The 15,733-nt window shown below is 47.3% G+C and overlaps 1 protein-coding gene and 1 long non-coding RNA gene across 7 annotated transcripts in view; one reads left to right on the top strand and one right to left on the bottom strand.

Moving 5' to 3' along the window:
• Window positions 1–544: 544 nt before the first annotated feature.
• LOC123376517 lies at window positions 545–9,236 on the top strand. The gene is made up of 3 exons (XR_006581819.1): window positions 545–703; window positions 3,799–3,940; window positions 8,873–9,236. It is a non-coding gene; the product is annotated as an uncharacterized LOC123376517 (long non-coding RNA).
• Window positions 9,237–9,295: 59 nt separating this feature from the next.
• Window positions 9,296–15,733, bottom strand: part of ECSCR (endothelial cell surface expressed chemotaxis and apoptosis regulator) — a 72,091-nt gene continuing 65,653 nt past the window's right edge. For 5 of the 6 annotated variants that reach the window (XM_045028567.1, XM_045028569.1, XM_045028570.1 and 2 more), the window contains 5 exons: window positions 13,096–13,209; window positions 12,610–12,708; window positions 11,743–11,779; window positions 10,333–10,429; window positions 9,296–9,687 (listed from right to left, as the gene is read on the bottom strand). In XM_045028567.1, the coding sequence (XP_044884502.1) occupies window positions 9,679–9,687; window positions 10,333–10,429; window positions 11,743–11,779; window positions 12,610–12,708; window positions 13,096–13,209 (356 nt within the window). In that variant the 3' untranslated portion in view covers window positions 9,296–9,678. The remainder of the gene's footprint in view (window positions 9,688–10,332; window positions 10,430–11,742; window positions 11,780–12,609; window positions 12,709–13,095; window positions 13,210–15,733) is intronic. The other variant, XM_045028568.1, reaches the window with a different exon arrangement.

Here is a 15,733-nt window from a genome sequence, read left to right as displayed (position 1 = left end):
GGAAGACAAGTACCACACCCTTTATTGATCGGTCAGCTGAGCGGGTGCTCTGATCGGCTAGTGCCAGAAGAGAGACACACCTTCCATGGCCAGATGGGCTTACCTTTATACCCCGAAACAAACAACTTAGCCTACGTTTGTCTACGTCATTTGGTTGACCTGTAGAACCTGTACATGCATCTGTTAGGGGATAATTGGATATGCAGGATACATATATCATTTTGTGGGGGCTACAAGATACATCTGTTGAGGATACATTTGTCATTCTGAAGGGGACACAAGATACATCCGTTGACCCTTTGTACTAGATACTTTGGATGCATACATGTGAACACAGCTGCATACACTTGGGGAGCCAACATATACTTGGGGAGCCAAACAAAACTGATAAGCGAAATAGCTGACTTAGGTAGATACACGGCCTTCAGTCTAATGAGTTCTGTAAGCTTTCCAACACAGTTTGGACAAGCATAACATAACTTTGGTTTACTCAGGCCTAATACGGAAAGGCTTCATTAGCACTATGATTTTTCCAACACTGGGAGCACTGAGATGGGCCTGTGACCTCTGGGGCAGCTCCTCGGGGCTGGCTGCGGCTGGTTATTCAGAGCATCCCCTCCTCGTGCAGGTGCTAGGCGCTGCGGTTTACTCTCGTACGGCTTGGCTCAGAGGAGGCACTGCAGGGCAGCTCTCAGGAGCCGAAGTGAGCTCTGGTGTGGTAGCAGTGCTGTTATTGTCATTGTGTCTGTTGCCGGCTCAAAGAGCCCGAGGAGGCAGCAGTGGTTCGTTGCCCGGTGTGCTTCGCTCCCAATGAACACACCAAGGTGGAGAAGCAATCCAGAAATTTATTTGAGATCTCAAATAAGGCACTAGGAGAAATAGTATCTCAGATCCAGCGCAACAAAAACAAGCAGTTTCCCCTTTTTATATGTCAAGCTGTTTGTAAAAGCCTTTGTTTTAATCCCCCTCTACCCCTCCCTTGTTAACTGCAGCTGCATTAGACATTACATTATAGCTTGTTAGAAAGGTTCTCATCCGTCTGTCTATCTGTTGACCTTGTCAGCTTCAGGCACATGAAGACTTCTTCCCCTTCCTCCCCCGCCTCCTCACTACTTTCGCTAGTTTAAGCGGGGCTGCAGCTGTCTGCTAAAAAGCTGACTGTCACAGATTTTGCTTTTAGGCTGTTAGCATGCAGGTTGGTTAAAGTTTACAAGATGGAGTTACTGTGGCTCACTTAGATCCAGAGCAGGGGGGCTTCATCGATACTCGTGGTCTTCCACCCCCCCGAGTTACCTGGTAGCTACGCCCAGTGACACCAACATGTCTGCCTGCACAGCGCCTGCAAAGCGCACAAGGCCTAGAGGGTCACGCGGTCCGTGTCTGAATAGCTCACATCCTGAAAGACAAGTACAACAGAAGGGCGAGGGATGGAGTTACAGGTGACAAGGGCAGGGCAGTGGCTGGCACATATTGGTAGATCCATTTGCTTTTTGGGTGGGGAGGTGCATAAACTCTCTTTCTCTTGCAGTCTTCATGGCAAAAGTGGATCTTGAAGGATCTAAACGATGAGAGGGTACGGTGGCCACTTGTGCCTCCCCAGAATACAGGACATCCCCTTGGCTGTCTCTGCTGCCACCTGCATGATCCCCCCCCCCACACACCCACACCAATGTGACCTGTCATGCATGGTGCGTGTGAGGTCATGCTGCACGGAGGACACCATTTTGCAGAATGCCCTGCCCCCACCTGTGTGACTTAGCATGCGGCATGCTGACAGGCACAGAGCAGTGTGCTCTGCAAAATGGCGTTCCCTGTGCATGATACTGGACAAAACCACGTCCAGTTTTATATCAGTGCTGGAAAGGGGAAAAACAGGAATGGCTGGCTTAAACCCAGAGATGTGGGTGCTTGTGAGAGGATAGTGTCATAGTGTCATAGTGTATCAGCTTGGGAAGGGCATTCAGTGTGTAGGGACAGCATGGAAGAAAATGCAGAGAAGGTTGTGGGAGAGTCAATTAAATGGGGCAACAAAACTTGCATTACTGAGAGTGGAGGAGGTGGGGAGCATCACAGTAAGAAACAAGGTCCCATAAGTAGAGATGAGCAAGTCGCAATTAGCTTGATTTTGATGTAGTGGAAAAGGTGGGAACAAGTGGTGAGATCCAAAGAGGAGAGTGACATGTTAGGAAGATCATTTTGGCAGCTGCATTTTGTACAGCATGAAGGGAGCTGAGTGAGTGTCAGTGAGCCCAGAGATGAGGTTTCAGTAATAGCCCAGGTTGCAGTCAGATGGCCCCATCAGTTCCTGCAGGCTGGATGATTCAATATTGTGGTTCTCAAACTTGTTCCTATTGTCGACCACTTCCTCAGACAGACTCCCTCAGGGACCATCTTCCCTCATAAACTGTGTGGCCTCATTCCACACTTTTATTTGGAATAACTGTACTGCTTAGTTACATGACCAAATTGTATTAGGGCAGTATGTAGGAGCCTGAAAAGATGCTGAAAGAGAAGTCAAAGAGGTAGGTGGAGAAGATAGTATCTTGAAAGCCCAGTGAGGGTAGGATGCCAAGGAGGGAATAAACAACAGTGTCAAAAGCAGCAGAGGGATGGGGAGGGTGAAAACAGAGTAGAAGGCCTGAGGTTTGGCCAGAAAGAGGTCATTAGAGACCCTACTGAGAGTAATTTCTGTAAAGTGGAGCTATCAGGAGACAGATTGGAAGGGATCCAAGGCAGAGCTGGAGAACAGAAAGTGGTTCATTGGTTGTAGATTGTGTCTTCCATGAGTTTAGAGATCGAGAAGGGGCAGTAGGACCCTAGGAACAATTAGCACGAAAGGACAGGTTTTCAGAGGTACATGTGCACATGGTTTAGGCAGGGGTGGGCAAACTTTTTGGCCTGAGGGCCACATCAGGGAATAGAAATTGTATGGCGGGCCATGAATGCTCACAAAATTGGGGTTGGGGTACAGGAGGGGGTGAGGGCTCTGGTTGGGGATGCAGGCTCTGGGGTAGGGCTGGGGATGAGGAGTTTGGGGTATAGGAGGGTGCTCTGGGCTGGGACCAAGAGTGGGAGGGGAATCAGGGCTGGGGCTGGGGTGCAGGAAGGGGTGAAGGTTCCCGCTGTGGGTGCAGGCTCTGGGATGGGGCTGGGGATGAGAGTTTTGGGGTGCAGGAGGGTGCTTCAGGGATTAAGAGGTTTGGAGAGCAGGAGGGGAATTAGGGCTGGGATAGGGGATTGGGGCGTGGGGAGAGGCTCAAGGGTGCAGGCTTCGAGCGGCGCTTTCCTCGAGTCTCCCAAAAGCAGTGGCATGTCCCTTCTCCGGCTCCTATGTGGAGGCACGGACAGGTGGTTCTGCATGCTGCTCCATCTGCAGGCACCGCCCCAACAGCTCCCATTGGAGCTCCAGAGGGGGCCATTGGAGCGCATAGGGGCCAGAGTGGGCCCATGCTGTGGCTTCTGGGAGACGCATGGTGCAGCCCACAACCCTGCGCCCCGGCTGGAGTGCCAGAGCAGTCCCTGATCCAACACCTCAGCTGGAGTGCTGGAGTGGGGCCAAGCTGTGTGGCGCGGCCCCTGAGCCAGAGCCCCAACTGGAATGCCGGAGTGGGGCAAGCTCCAGACCCCGCTCCCCAGCAGGAGCTCATGGGCGGGCTTAAAACGGCTGGATCCGGCCCATGGGCCATAGTTTGCCCACCCCCCGTTTAGGGACTAGAAGGAGAATTCTTGGAATTTGACCCTTGTATTATTCAATATTGCAAACATTTTTACTCTATTTTTGTACAATTCATTTTCAAGGTGACCTACAGAGGTGGGGGTCTAAGGCAGCTGGGCAGCAGAGTCTGCACCCCAACGAAGGGTGGCCACACAGGGTCTGCATGCAAGAGTGTGCCGGAGAGACTCAGAGCTAGGAATAATGACCCTGTTCTGCCCAGACCCAGTAAGTTTAAGAGCACGTAGAATCCAGCCATTGGGGTTCACTCACAACAGACTGGTGTCTGTCCAGAGAGGGGGACTGGATCAGACTGTGACAGACAGAATTTTCAGTGGGACAGAAGTTCTATTTTCCAATCAGCTCCAAACTATATGTTTTTCCCTTCCGTAATTTTACAGAAGAGTTTGGCAGGTTATTTAAAAAACATCCTTTGTAGTCCACCTTTCACACACATTTAAATTATTAAACTAATGGATATATTTAGAAACTCAATCAATAGTTACTTATGAAAACATTGCATTTATTATTCCATAAACTTTATTATGTTCTGTAAAACCCAGCTGCAGGTCAATAATTGCCATCAGCATATTTCAATCCTGCATTCTCCACAATACATCCTTAAATCACCCTATGAAATTAAATCAAGCTAAATGATTGTGCCCGATTGACTGGTGCAATGGAGTATATGTAACAATACATATATTAACTCAGTCAGTGATAGTGAGATTTATTTTTCTTTCACTGCCATCAATGTTTATCTTGAGGATCGATACATCTTGATGTTCACCTCAAGGGAAGTCAATATCTGCATGTTGTGCAGCATGTTAAATAAGGCATTTTGAAAAGTCTGTTCCTTCAGGCTATGGAGCAAGTTACGTTTGTTAGAGCGAGTCATGAGTGTAGGCTGGGCGGAGAGGAATGTACAGTTATCAATCATGGAATTTAGGCTTTAGAATGTTAAATTGCAAAATATAGTGGCTGCGATTTTCAAAGCTACCTAAGGATTTGGATGATAAATTCCCATTACAATCAAATGGAAACTGGGGATCCAGATCCTAGGTGGCCTTGGGAATCTCAGTCAGTGTAGGTGTGTTTTCACTGCAGACTTAAGTGATTGGCATCTGGATCTCGCCACCTGTGTGAGCAACCCAGGTATGCCAAGCCATACCCAAGCTACTGCACTGCATCCTCACTTGTGCTGCACTCACTGCGTGTGTAGTTGGAATTGCTGGGGCCAGGGCACAGCACTTGGTTCTTTGTGCTGCAGGAAGATGAGCTGCTCTATGATTCTATCCCAGTGAATTGTGGGAGAACTTGCCTGTCCTGAGCACATGGGGAGAATTGTGAGAAGGCATTGGAGGACGGGGGCTATTGGTCTGGGCTGAGCCAAGCGCAAGGCCAAACCACTGGACCCTCTTCTTCTGAAAGCTCTCCCGGCCGAGCCGCTGGACCCCCCGAGCACCAGGCCGAGCCGCCGGTCTTCCCCACTGAATCACCCTCTCCCAGCACCGGGCTGGCCCAAGCGCCTGTTCGAGCTGCTTACTCCCCAATCAGATGCCCCCACCCGCTGCTGGTTGGCTGCGTCCCTCCTCACTCCCCCTCCCAAGAGGAAGAAGGACGCGACGAGCAGCAGGGACTTTTAGAGGGAGGGTGGTGGTGTAGTGGAGGTCTAACCATCAGGCAGCAGCAGGAGGCAGTGTGGACCTTGGGGAAGGGGCAGGGCCACCGTGGCCCAGGTGTCTGGCAGCAGGTCAGCAGCAGCTGCGCCAGGGAGGCCTTAGCCTTCCCTGGCCTATTATACCTGCCGTCCATGACTGGAGTGGTTTAGCCTGCATCCTCACTGCAAAGTGGGTGTGTGATCAGCCCAAGTGAAAGCCTCACTCAGGCTATAGCCCAGCCAAGTCAGCTAGCCCAGGGTGAAAGCACCACCATACCTGGATATGGGAAACTGGCACAATGCTTTTGTGCTGACAAGAGCAGCTCTGAGGGGGATGGAAGGAGGGAGATGTGTAGGGAGCTGGGCACAGAGGCAGTGAGTCTTGGGTGCTGTAACCCAGGGGGGCCCTGTACTGACCTAGGACACCTTTCTGATGACCTAGTGCTGGTGCAGAGTGGCTGCAGCATGGAAGGGTCAGCTCTGTCCCCAGGAGCAGGTAGGCTGAAAAGGGGGTAGCCCTGGAGGATGGGGAGGAAATCCCACTCTGACTGCCTGCTGCCCACCAGCTGCCCCACTGGAGGGGAGGAATGCCCCACTGGAGGGGAGGGCTGCCCCTCCAGTGCAGGGGCAGGGCATTGACTGCAGGACATCACACAGGCTCTGGGCTGATTGTCTGCCACAGGGTGGGGCTAGAAAGAGCACACTTGCCCTGAGGCCTGTGCCTGGCTCCTGGTTGTACTATTGCAGGGATTGGGGGAGTTGTGTGCGTACCCTCTAGAAAACCCCCAAATTGTCTCTGATGCTGTTGGAGGGCTTGTTGTTTCATTGCTGAGTGCAGTGCTTGTTTCTGGGGTTAGTTCCTGCTTCTTCAGAGGTTGCGGAAGGGAACCAATGTGTTTAGGCCCAATCAGAGGCAAGTGCAGGGCTGGGGGGGTTCAAGATCCATTTAACCAACTTTGGGGTGCCCCAACCCCACTGGGGTAGGTGGGTGTTGTCTTATTACCTAGCTATTTATAATCCATAACCACACAGTGCCACCTTGCTGAGCTAGGGGCTTTGTGAGATCTCTTCTGGCTACGTCAAGTTGAGGTGCTATCTGGCCTCAACGGGATTTCTTCTGGGGTTACCTCAGGCACCTTAGTCTGAGACAGGGTTGCATTAGTCATCTGGGTCAGGGGTTCTGTGGTGCTCATCCATGAACCTTTCCGATGTCACAGCTGCAGGAACCTTATCTGGCTAGGCTGGTGTGCTACCCAGGGAGCCAGGCACAGGAGTCTGGGCTATCCTCGAGGATTATCATGTGTTACCTGGCTGGAGAATTCCTTAGACAGGCCAGGCTGCTTTAGGGAGCCAGGTGTTACACTCTGATGCACCCCAGAACAGCAGTCCCTAAACACAAGGAAACGGAAGCAGGACCCTCAGGTAGATAGTCAATCAAAACGTAACAACGATGAACCAGTTAGGTCAAAACAGTTTGAACAAAACTTAACTGCAGTTCAACTGGCAAGGTATGTAGCGGCACGCCCTATGTAACTGCACCCCCCCAAAGCTAAGTACTTACAGGAACTGGAACACTGAGTTCAGGAACCAGGAAACAAACAGAAATGAGACCAGGGAGGGAGAAGGAAGCAATAAGCAGGAAGGCAACACACCCACCCACCCACCAGGAGACAGTGTGCTTTTGTTATTGTCTCTTCTATATTCCTGAAATCACACTGAAGACTGCAAGGACACTGGATGTACAGCTCAGCCTTAGCCAACATAAGCAACACAGGGTGTGACCCCCTAGTAAATAATAGTAATTCCTGTTATTGAAGGTGAACTAGCAGAATTTTTTAAAATAACCCTACCCGACTCCATATACACATCACACAGGAGCCAAAAAAAAAAAAAAGGCAGCAAAAGTCTGATTTGCAAACTTCTTTGTGTATCACCTTTAACAGTGCTCAGTGGATTAGGTTGTAGAACAGGGGTAGGCAACCTATGGCACGTGTGCTGAAGGCATCACATGAGCTGATTTTCAGTGGCACTCACGCTGCCTGGGTCCTGGCCACCTGTCTGGGGGGCTCTGCATTTTAATTTAATTTTAAATGAAGCTTCTTAAACATTTAAAAAACCTTATTTACTTTACATACAACAATAGTTTAGTTATATATCACAGACTTATAGAAAGAGACCATCTAAAAATGTTAAAATGTATTACTGGCACACAAAACCCTAAATTAGAGTGAATAAATGAAGACTCGGCACACCACATCTGAAAGGTTGCTGACCCCTGTTGTAGAACATCCCCAGATCCATTTGAAAGTTAGGAAAATGTAGGAGGTAGGCACAATGTAATTCTGCCATACCAGGAGGCTGGGAAGTTGAACAGGTCAGCTGTGCTATTACCAAAAGTGTCCTAGGATCTCTGTTCTGTGTCTTGCCCAAAGGACACCACCTCCAGCATGCTAGCTCAGTATTCAGTACTGACTGCAGGTGGAAGGAGCACCCATCAGTATCATTTCCTGCAGCCCTTTGCATCTTCCTTGGAGGACTCTAATCTACAGACTACTCTGGCCCAGCATTGCTTAGCTTTTGAAAGCTCAGAGCTTTGGAGATGGTCTGGCCACAAACATGTTACAAAGAAACATCTGTGTTAAACCTGAGGTACCACTGCTCAAACATCACAGTGATGAGCACAGTATAAATGCCTAGGCAGAGACTCTCATTGACATTTCCTGTTATGTGTTGCATAGGGAGTGTAACAAGGGTGTGGTTTGTTCCTTTTTGGGCCAGGGAGGCAGGTGCTGGGGATCAGCTGACCCAGCTGGACAGTAGCTAATGATTGGGTCTGATTCCCAGGTGGAGGATATCAATGAGGGCCCAGGAGAGAGTTCATTGTACTCTCTTCGGTGGCTGTAGCAGAAGGCTCTGAGGAGCAAGAAGGGGAGTTGGGGGAGAGTTGACCCTTTTGCTACTAGAGAACAGTCTCAGAAACACGACTGTTGAGTGTGTCATTATTTCATGTTTCTTTTTGTGTGCTGAAGAATAAACAGAGCCCTCAAGAAAGGGCTGAAATGTAATTACATGTGGCTGATTGTTTGTTTGTCCCAGGCTGGTGTTCAGGTCCACTAGTGTACAGGGATTATGTGCCATGGTCTCTCTGCTTGAGGGCTGGGTTTACACTGAAAAGTTAGGTTGACCCAGGAAACTAGTTGCACTGTAGCCAGTGCTAGGTTGACAGGATTCTTCTGTTGACCTTGCTATCACCTCTCGGGGAGGTGGATTAACTATAGTAACAGGAGAACCCCTCCAGTTGTTGTAGGTATTGTCTCCACTACAGTGGAGCAGCCGCAGCTGTGGCATGTAGCATTTTAAATGTAGACATAGTCTTAAGCCCAGTGGCTCTTTGGAGCTGTTAGTTAGGAACCAAAGACTGGCAGAAAAGAAAGGGCTGTATTCTGTTAAAGTGACTTTACTTCTGTTATTCCAAGTAACTGAATCATTTCATCTAACAGATGTTGCTGTCCCCATTCAGAAGGGATCAGAGCACAGACCTGTTGGAAGCATCATATACTCAGAGACCACATTTGCCATCAAGGAAGGGTTATGGATATTCCCTGCAGGGAGCTTACTATAGTCATAGGAACGTGTCTGACTGGCTGAAGTTTAATTCATAAAAACAATAATTAAAATACTTTGCACTTCTCCAGCAGCTTTCATTCATGGATCTCCAACTGCTTTCCAGGCATTAATGAATGTAGCCTCACAACACCCTTGTGAGGTAGGTAAATATCATCCCTGCTTTAGATAGCCCTTCTCCGTGCCTCAATTTTCCTATCAGCAATTATGCCTCAATTCAGCAAAGCACTTAAGCATTGACTTCAGGCCTGATCCACACCTACTGAAGTTAATGGGAATCTTTCTGTTTGTTTCAATGGGCTTTGGATCATGCCTTTCAGTGCAAAGCTGAACTGGGATGTTTGTGATCAGCTGTGGGGCAAGCCAATGATTGTCTGCCACAGATGCCAAAGGGTCATTAAAGGAGCAGCCTGTATCATTGGTGAAGTTGTAGGTTTGGCTCTCCTCCCCCTAGGAGCTGCTAAAATACACTGAAATTGGTATGCCTATTGGTGAGAGGCTGGCTCCAGCTGGAGAAAACTCTTATGACCCACATCGGGTTATTGAGCTTGATTTTAGAGTAAATATATTGATTGGAAAGGATGTAATAACTTATAAAGGGAATGCCTCCCCCTGCCAAAATAGAAAGTCAGCGCTGATTAGCTAGTAGTGTTTCCTCATGGCTCCTGTCATGTCATTGTCTTCATAACACCTACAAAAGAACCAAAAACATGATGCATCAGCAGGTTTTCTTGGCAGGCAAAAAAAAACAAGCAAAGTATCCACCCAGGGACTAACCTTTGGAGAGCCACTTGGGAACTCTTGGCCATCCCTCCAACAATCCCAAATGCTAGACTAGGTGTCAAATAGTAACCTCTAGGGAAGTGATGGTCCAGCTGAGGGGGGTGGGCATATGATGTTAATTAAACCATGTACTGCAAACACCAATCACAACACATCATACCCACAGTGGGAGTTGGGAGGAGGACAGTGGTCCCTGATCTCTCAAACATAGGTCTCTACCTCCAGCTAAAGAACTTTTTTCACCCATAGTGGTAGTACCTTCCCAGTGTGTTGTCAGCTGGCCACTAGATGGCAACATAACCCTCACTTATACCTACAAAGACAGACAGTACATGCCAATGGTGCTTCAAAGGACTCAGATAGTTCAGGTACGCTTTGGATAAGCACCCAAATTCTTCCATGCTCTTCTGAACCAACTCAGACCTCTGGAAGTTTGCATGGACCTGTTTATTACCACCTTTCCGATGGATTAAGAAAGCAAAGGGATCTTCTCCCCAAGGAGAGAAACAATATCCTAAGCAATTCTCTAAAATTTGAGGCTAGAAAGAGAAACCTTTTCCGAAGAGGGGTAACTTGTACTGTTGTTCATGCTTAAGTTCTTCATGGAGATCAGAGTGATGCTGTCCTTGGCTGTAGCAGGAGAGCAACTGCTAAACAAGAGAAGGTGCAGGCCAATTACTGTCTTTGGAAAATTAAAGCACTGTCATAAGAGGAGAGGTTTCTCATCACAATCAGACAAGGCTAGGGAAAAGGATGGCTCAGTGGACCAGGAGTAGCTGCTAGAGCTTTCCCCCTCTTGGTTGCTGGTTCATTTCCAATCCATGAAGAGAGATGAGCCCAAGCTATAGAATTCAAATCTGGATCTGGCACTCCCCATAGTTATGGGTAGGAGGCTTCTGGATTAATGGATCCAAACTGGATCAGTGAGATACACCACAGTCCTGTGAAATTTGCATCTGAACTTGGAATCATTGTTCTGGTTTTGACCCATCTCTACTGGTATAAATGAAAGTTCTTCTCATCCGATGTCTCCTCAGTGGTCTCTGGGAAACAAGTTGTGGTTTCAGACCAATTCTTAAGTAGGTACATGTTCATGTAACAAATCTATCAGCACAATTAGTACCGTTGTTGGCAGACTCCATGAAGCGGCCAAGGACACAAAGGATAGAGCACCTGAATTACCCTTTCACTACGTGGTCCTTCAGCATCATGGTTGAACACATTGCTAGGCATGGGGAGTCTTTCACTGACTGTTGCTCATGCTGTGTCCATTTTGGGGCTACACAGCGGAGTTCAGCCTCCAGGGCTCTGGCAATCACTAGGTTACTGATTGTGTTATACAAAGAAGCCCCAGGAACATATTGTTTTAAAGTAGCAGCAGCATTCAGGGGTATTACTACCGTTTGTGTTGTGGAGGAGTGTGAAAAAAGTGAGTCAGGAAGAGGCATCCTTTCCCTTTACTCCGTTGAATCAGATTGGATTGTCAGACAGTTTAGAGAAGGATGATCTAGTGACTGCGGCACTAGCCTATGACTGGGGAGATCTGAGTTAATTCCCTGCCACAGACTTTCTGAGTGACCCTGGGCAAGACCCTTAGCCTCTCAGTCCCTCATTTGTAAATTGGGAGTAAATACCTTAAAGAGTGTGAGGTGCTCAGATACTGTGGTAATGGGGTGTGTCATATAAACTTGGTCTTTGGGACCACTCCTGTCTCAGTGAAGGCATTTTCAGATCTGGGGGCCTAAACTTACACACCTAAGTACATAGGTACCTAAATATAAGTAGGCTGATTTCCTGAAGATGCTGTGCCCTCCACTGGCTTCAATGCATCTCAGAAATTCAGAGATCGGTCCTAGTCCATGCCTGGAGCTCACAGGTGCTATGGCAATACGAATAAATGATACTAATCCCTGATCCTTCATAGTGGGCCGTGAAGAAAGCCGTGATTGCCGAGCAGCCTTACCTTTCAGATACCACGGAGCTCCCCGGCTTCTGTTTATCTGTTGGGGGGAAAAACAGTTGGTGCTGGGTGAAAAAAAATATCTATCAATGAGCAAAGCAAGATGTATTCAGAATGACCCTGGTAGTGTCGTAAATGGCAATCAATGGAATGTAAAGCCTCTGCCAGGTATTTCAGCCCTGATTAGAGAAAACTGTATAAAGCTGAATACAGTGCTGATGTTTGCCTTACTTGTTTCTTTTAAGCCTTTTGGCTAAGCATCCAGTGTCCTGTCAGTTGAGCTGCTTTGCCCCCTAGTGGACAGTCCTTGAGCTGGAATACAGGCTTCACCAGGAAATCTTACTACACATTCAATGCAAAAATCTGTGCTAATGCAACGTGGAGCAAGAGGTTTAAAGCCAATAAAATCTGCAAATTGCATTGAGGCAGCTCCAGACTCACCTCTGTCCCTTGTATGTGTAGGGTAGGACTTGGTCTTTCAATATACGTTCACACTGGATTGTTTTATTTACATAGGCAAAAATGACTACTCTCCACTGCACTACGTTTGGTTTTAAAAGACAAAGCCATTTTTAATAAAAGCATCTTAAGCTCATTCCCCTCCCTCTCTACTCAAAGTGGCCAGATCAAGTTTTTTTTGCTAATTAGTGGGGGTAAAGGGGAAGAGGGAAAGGAATAATTTCAGGATGAGACCAAACATGGAGAGTTTCGGCCTACAAAGGATTTTTATACCAAAATTACATTGGCCCAGTTCTGAAGCCCATCTGTGACTGAAAACAGAGATCTGGACCAGAAATGCCATTTAGCTTTGGATACAACCCCTTATAGCACTTCTGGCATGACTGTAACCACACAAGCATATACAAATACCTTCTGCATCTTTGGAACGGTTACACTTGAATCTCAGACTGACCACGCTGGCCAGGACGATAACAACAACTACCAGGATGACTATGAAGCTGATGACACCTGAGCAATGGAGAAAAGAATAATTAGTCAATGATAATGTAACGGGTCTGTTTGGGGCCCAGTCTAACTCCTACTGAAGTCAATGAGTTAGCCCTGTTGACTTCTATGGGTCTTGGATTGCATCCTTAAGGGAAAACATTAAACAGATTTTTATTTCTGTTGTAATGAACATCAAAATGTATTGACCAGAGAGGTGATATTCACTAGAATGAGAAACCTCTTGCTCTTTTGTCTTAGGTGGTATTTTCCTCAAATGACAATACATCTTGACTTCCAATAAACCTTTAACACAAAAGGCTGAGTTTACTCCTGGTCTAATCCTACCAGGGTTGAAACCAACTGCATCACCAAGCTTCGCCTCCGCATCACCAAAATACAGGCCCTTACCAAACGCTGCCATCGTCAGAGCTGATTTCTCCTCCGTTGGGGCAGGGTCGGGGAGGGAAGGTCCTGTGCTCCAGTCAGAGGCGATGGTTGTAGAGGTCACTTGTTTCGAAGCACCTGTGGAAAAGGTAGTTTTACCTAAAGACTTTCTACTCAGAATCTGGGGAGAATGTAATTCCAAGGCCACATTGGCAAGGTGCCTCCATTCCCCCAAAGAGCGTTTAGCCTTACTGCAGAGAGAGACTGAGCTGCTCCCAGTGAAATCAATGCAAAATTCCCACTGGCCTCAATGAGAGCAGGACCGTATTTTGCACGTCTGTGCCCCTTTTCATCAAAAGATCTGCATGAATGAATGAATGTTCACGACTTACCATTTTACAGCCGGCACAGAGAGGCCGAGGGATTTGCGGCATGACACATCTTCAGCAAGAGCCAAGTATAGAGCCCACACTTCCCGATTTCCATTTGTGTGCTTTAGCCACAAGAACCAGCTTTCCTGCCTAGCTCAACCAACCGCCCTTTATGCCTGAACAGTTCATCCCAAGGAAGGGAAACTTCTGTGGTGTTTTCAGGTTTTCCAGAGAGTGTATGGGAACTATCAGACACACTGGTTAGCTCCTGGCACAGCTCTCTGCCTCTGCTTATGGCAATGGCTTTGAGAGACAGTGATGTAATGGCTCCAATCCAGGATATGCTGTGCAAAGGGTTGTAACACCGTCTTTAGGCTCCTACACTGGAGCACAAACAGATTTTCCAAGTGGAAACCAAAGGAGCTGGTCAGAAAATGGAATTTTTGTCCTGTGGAACATTCCAATATTTCAACATTTGTTTTCGTCCAAATCAGGACAAAAAAAGTGAAGTATCAAAATGTTCACAGAATGAAAATTTCTGAAAAACTTCCATTTGGAAGTGTTGAAATGAAAAATGTTGATATTTTCAATTGAAATAAAATGTTAATTTGAATGGAAACATTTTGGTTCAAAATGTCGCTTTGGAAAAGGGAAATTTTTAATGCCAACTGACACTTATCCGTGGAAAATTTCAATGTAGACAAAACACATTTCTCAACACCCCTGCCCCTCGTCACCCCCCCAAAAAAAACCCACAAAAACCCCACACCTTCTTTTTGACTGAAATTTTTCAAGCAGCCTTCAACAGCTGCCTCCCAGAGTAGAACTGTGCCGGAGGAACATAACTGGTAGTGGGATTATCCAGCTTGCAGATGTTGCTGTACAATGGTTCTATTAGTCATCAAGTTGTTTGCCTTGTGCTGAAATACTGCATCTTCTAATTTATCCATGGTCACTTGACAACTGTCTTATAGGACTTTCTTTGCTACTCTGCTTACTGAGCCTGGCTTGGGTACTTTGTATTTGGGAAATGTTAGATCCCACACAAAAAGCCTGGAATGATGGAAATATCAGTAGCAATGCCATAATTAAAGCTGCACTGAGCTTTTACATAAAGCAGGATTCAAATTAAATACCAGGCTCTGTGATACCCTGAAGAACTATTAGCTTCACTGAGCATAAACATCTACATAGATAAAACTAACTTACACTACATGCACTTGGACTTGTGTAAAATCTGGAATGGACTGTTGAGGGGGCAGGGGTGGACTTTGGTGGTTCCACAGTCTTGGGTTCAAAGCCTGAACTCAGGATTTAGAGCTCAGTCCAACTCCCGCTGAACTTAATTGGAGTCTTTCCACTGACTTCAGTGCTGGATCGAGCCTTTGCTCTGGGAGAACTGTCCCTGAAGTCTATAGGAATCTTGCTCGGAAGAGACTACAGGATTAGGGCCTATGTCAGAAGCATGGCAAGGATCTTTCCAAGACATTACAGGGGGCATTTTACTCTCAAAGTGAGGTCACTCCTTTCACACTCAGACACAGTCCAGTCAGGGAGCATTGGTTGGATTTTGTCATCTGGTCTATACTGACTGCTGGGATGACACCCCCGTGTATTCCAGGTGTTACGGACAGCAGAACTCCAAGGTTGGACTTCATTTAGAGCACCTGGACCCTGTAAACCAGCTAGTTCAATTGCAGTGAATTCTTGTTTAAATTAAAAGCTGCTATATAAAGGGACACAGCCTGTGCTCCCAATTCCCCTGGATTTGGATGAGGAAAACACAAGACACGAGACTTGTCAATGGACAGTTTGTAGGAATTAAAAGAATTATAGACCAAGCTGGAGGGAAACGTTGGTTTTCCCTAACCACAGTGGCACCCAGTGAAAAAGGGCTTTGTTTTTAGGCTTAACACCTTCCCCACCAAACCAAACCAAACCCCTACTGTGGTTGTACCCCATCCCCACCCCCTATTCCATGCTTTGAAGTTAGATCGAAACCACGGGGAAACAGGGAATTAAAAATTCCCCTGTGACTGATCAGAAACTCACCTAAACCGTTTGCCAAAGATATTTGTGCCACTGACTGATCAGAAGGCTTGACTTTAATGCTGACTGTTTGCCAACTCACCAACAAAAGGCCTTGGGGAGGCATGTGGGGGCGGGGGGTATTTTCATAAGTGTATGTGACTAAGAGCACAAGTCCCATTGATCTTCCAGGAGCCTGGGGATCATAAGTCAATTGAGGTGCTTTTGAAAATTCCACCCCTTCAGCTGGCCAGCAGCCAACA

The sequence above is a fragment of the Mauremys mutica genome, chromosome 8, assembly GCF_020497125.1.
Source record: "Mauremys mutica isolate MM-2020 ecotype Southern chromosome 8, ASM2049712v1, whole genome shotgun sequence".
Taxonomy (NCBI): Eukaryota; Metazoa; Chordata; order Testudines; family Geoemydidae; genus Mauremys; species Mauremys mutica.
Note: the sequence above shows the minus strand (reverse complement) of the source record. Positions and strands in the feature narration are given on the sequence as shown.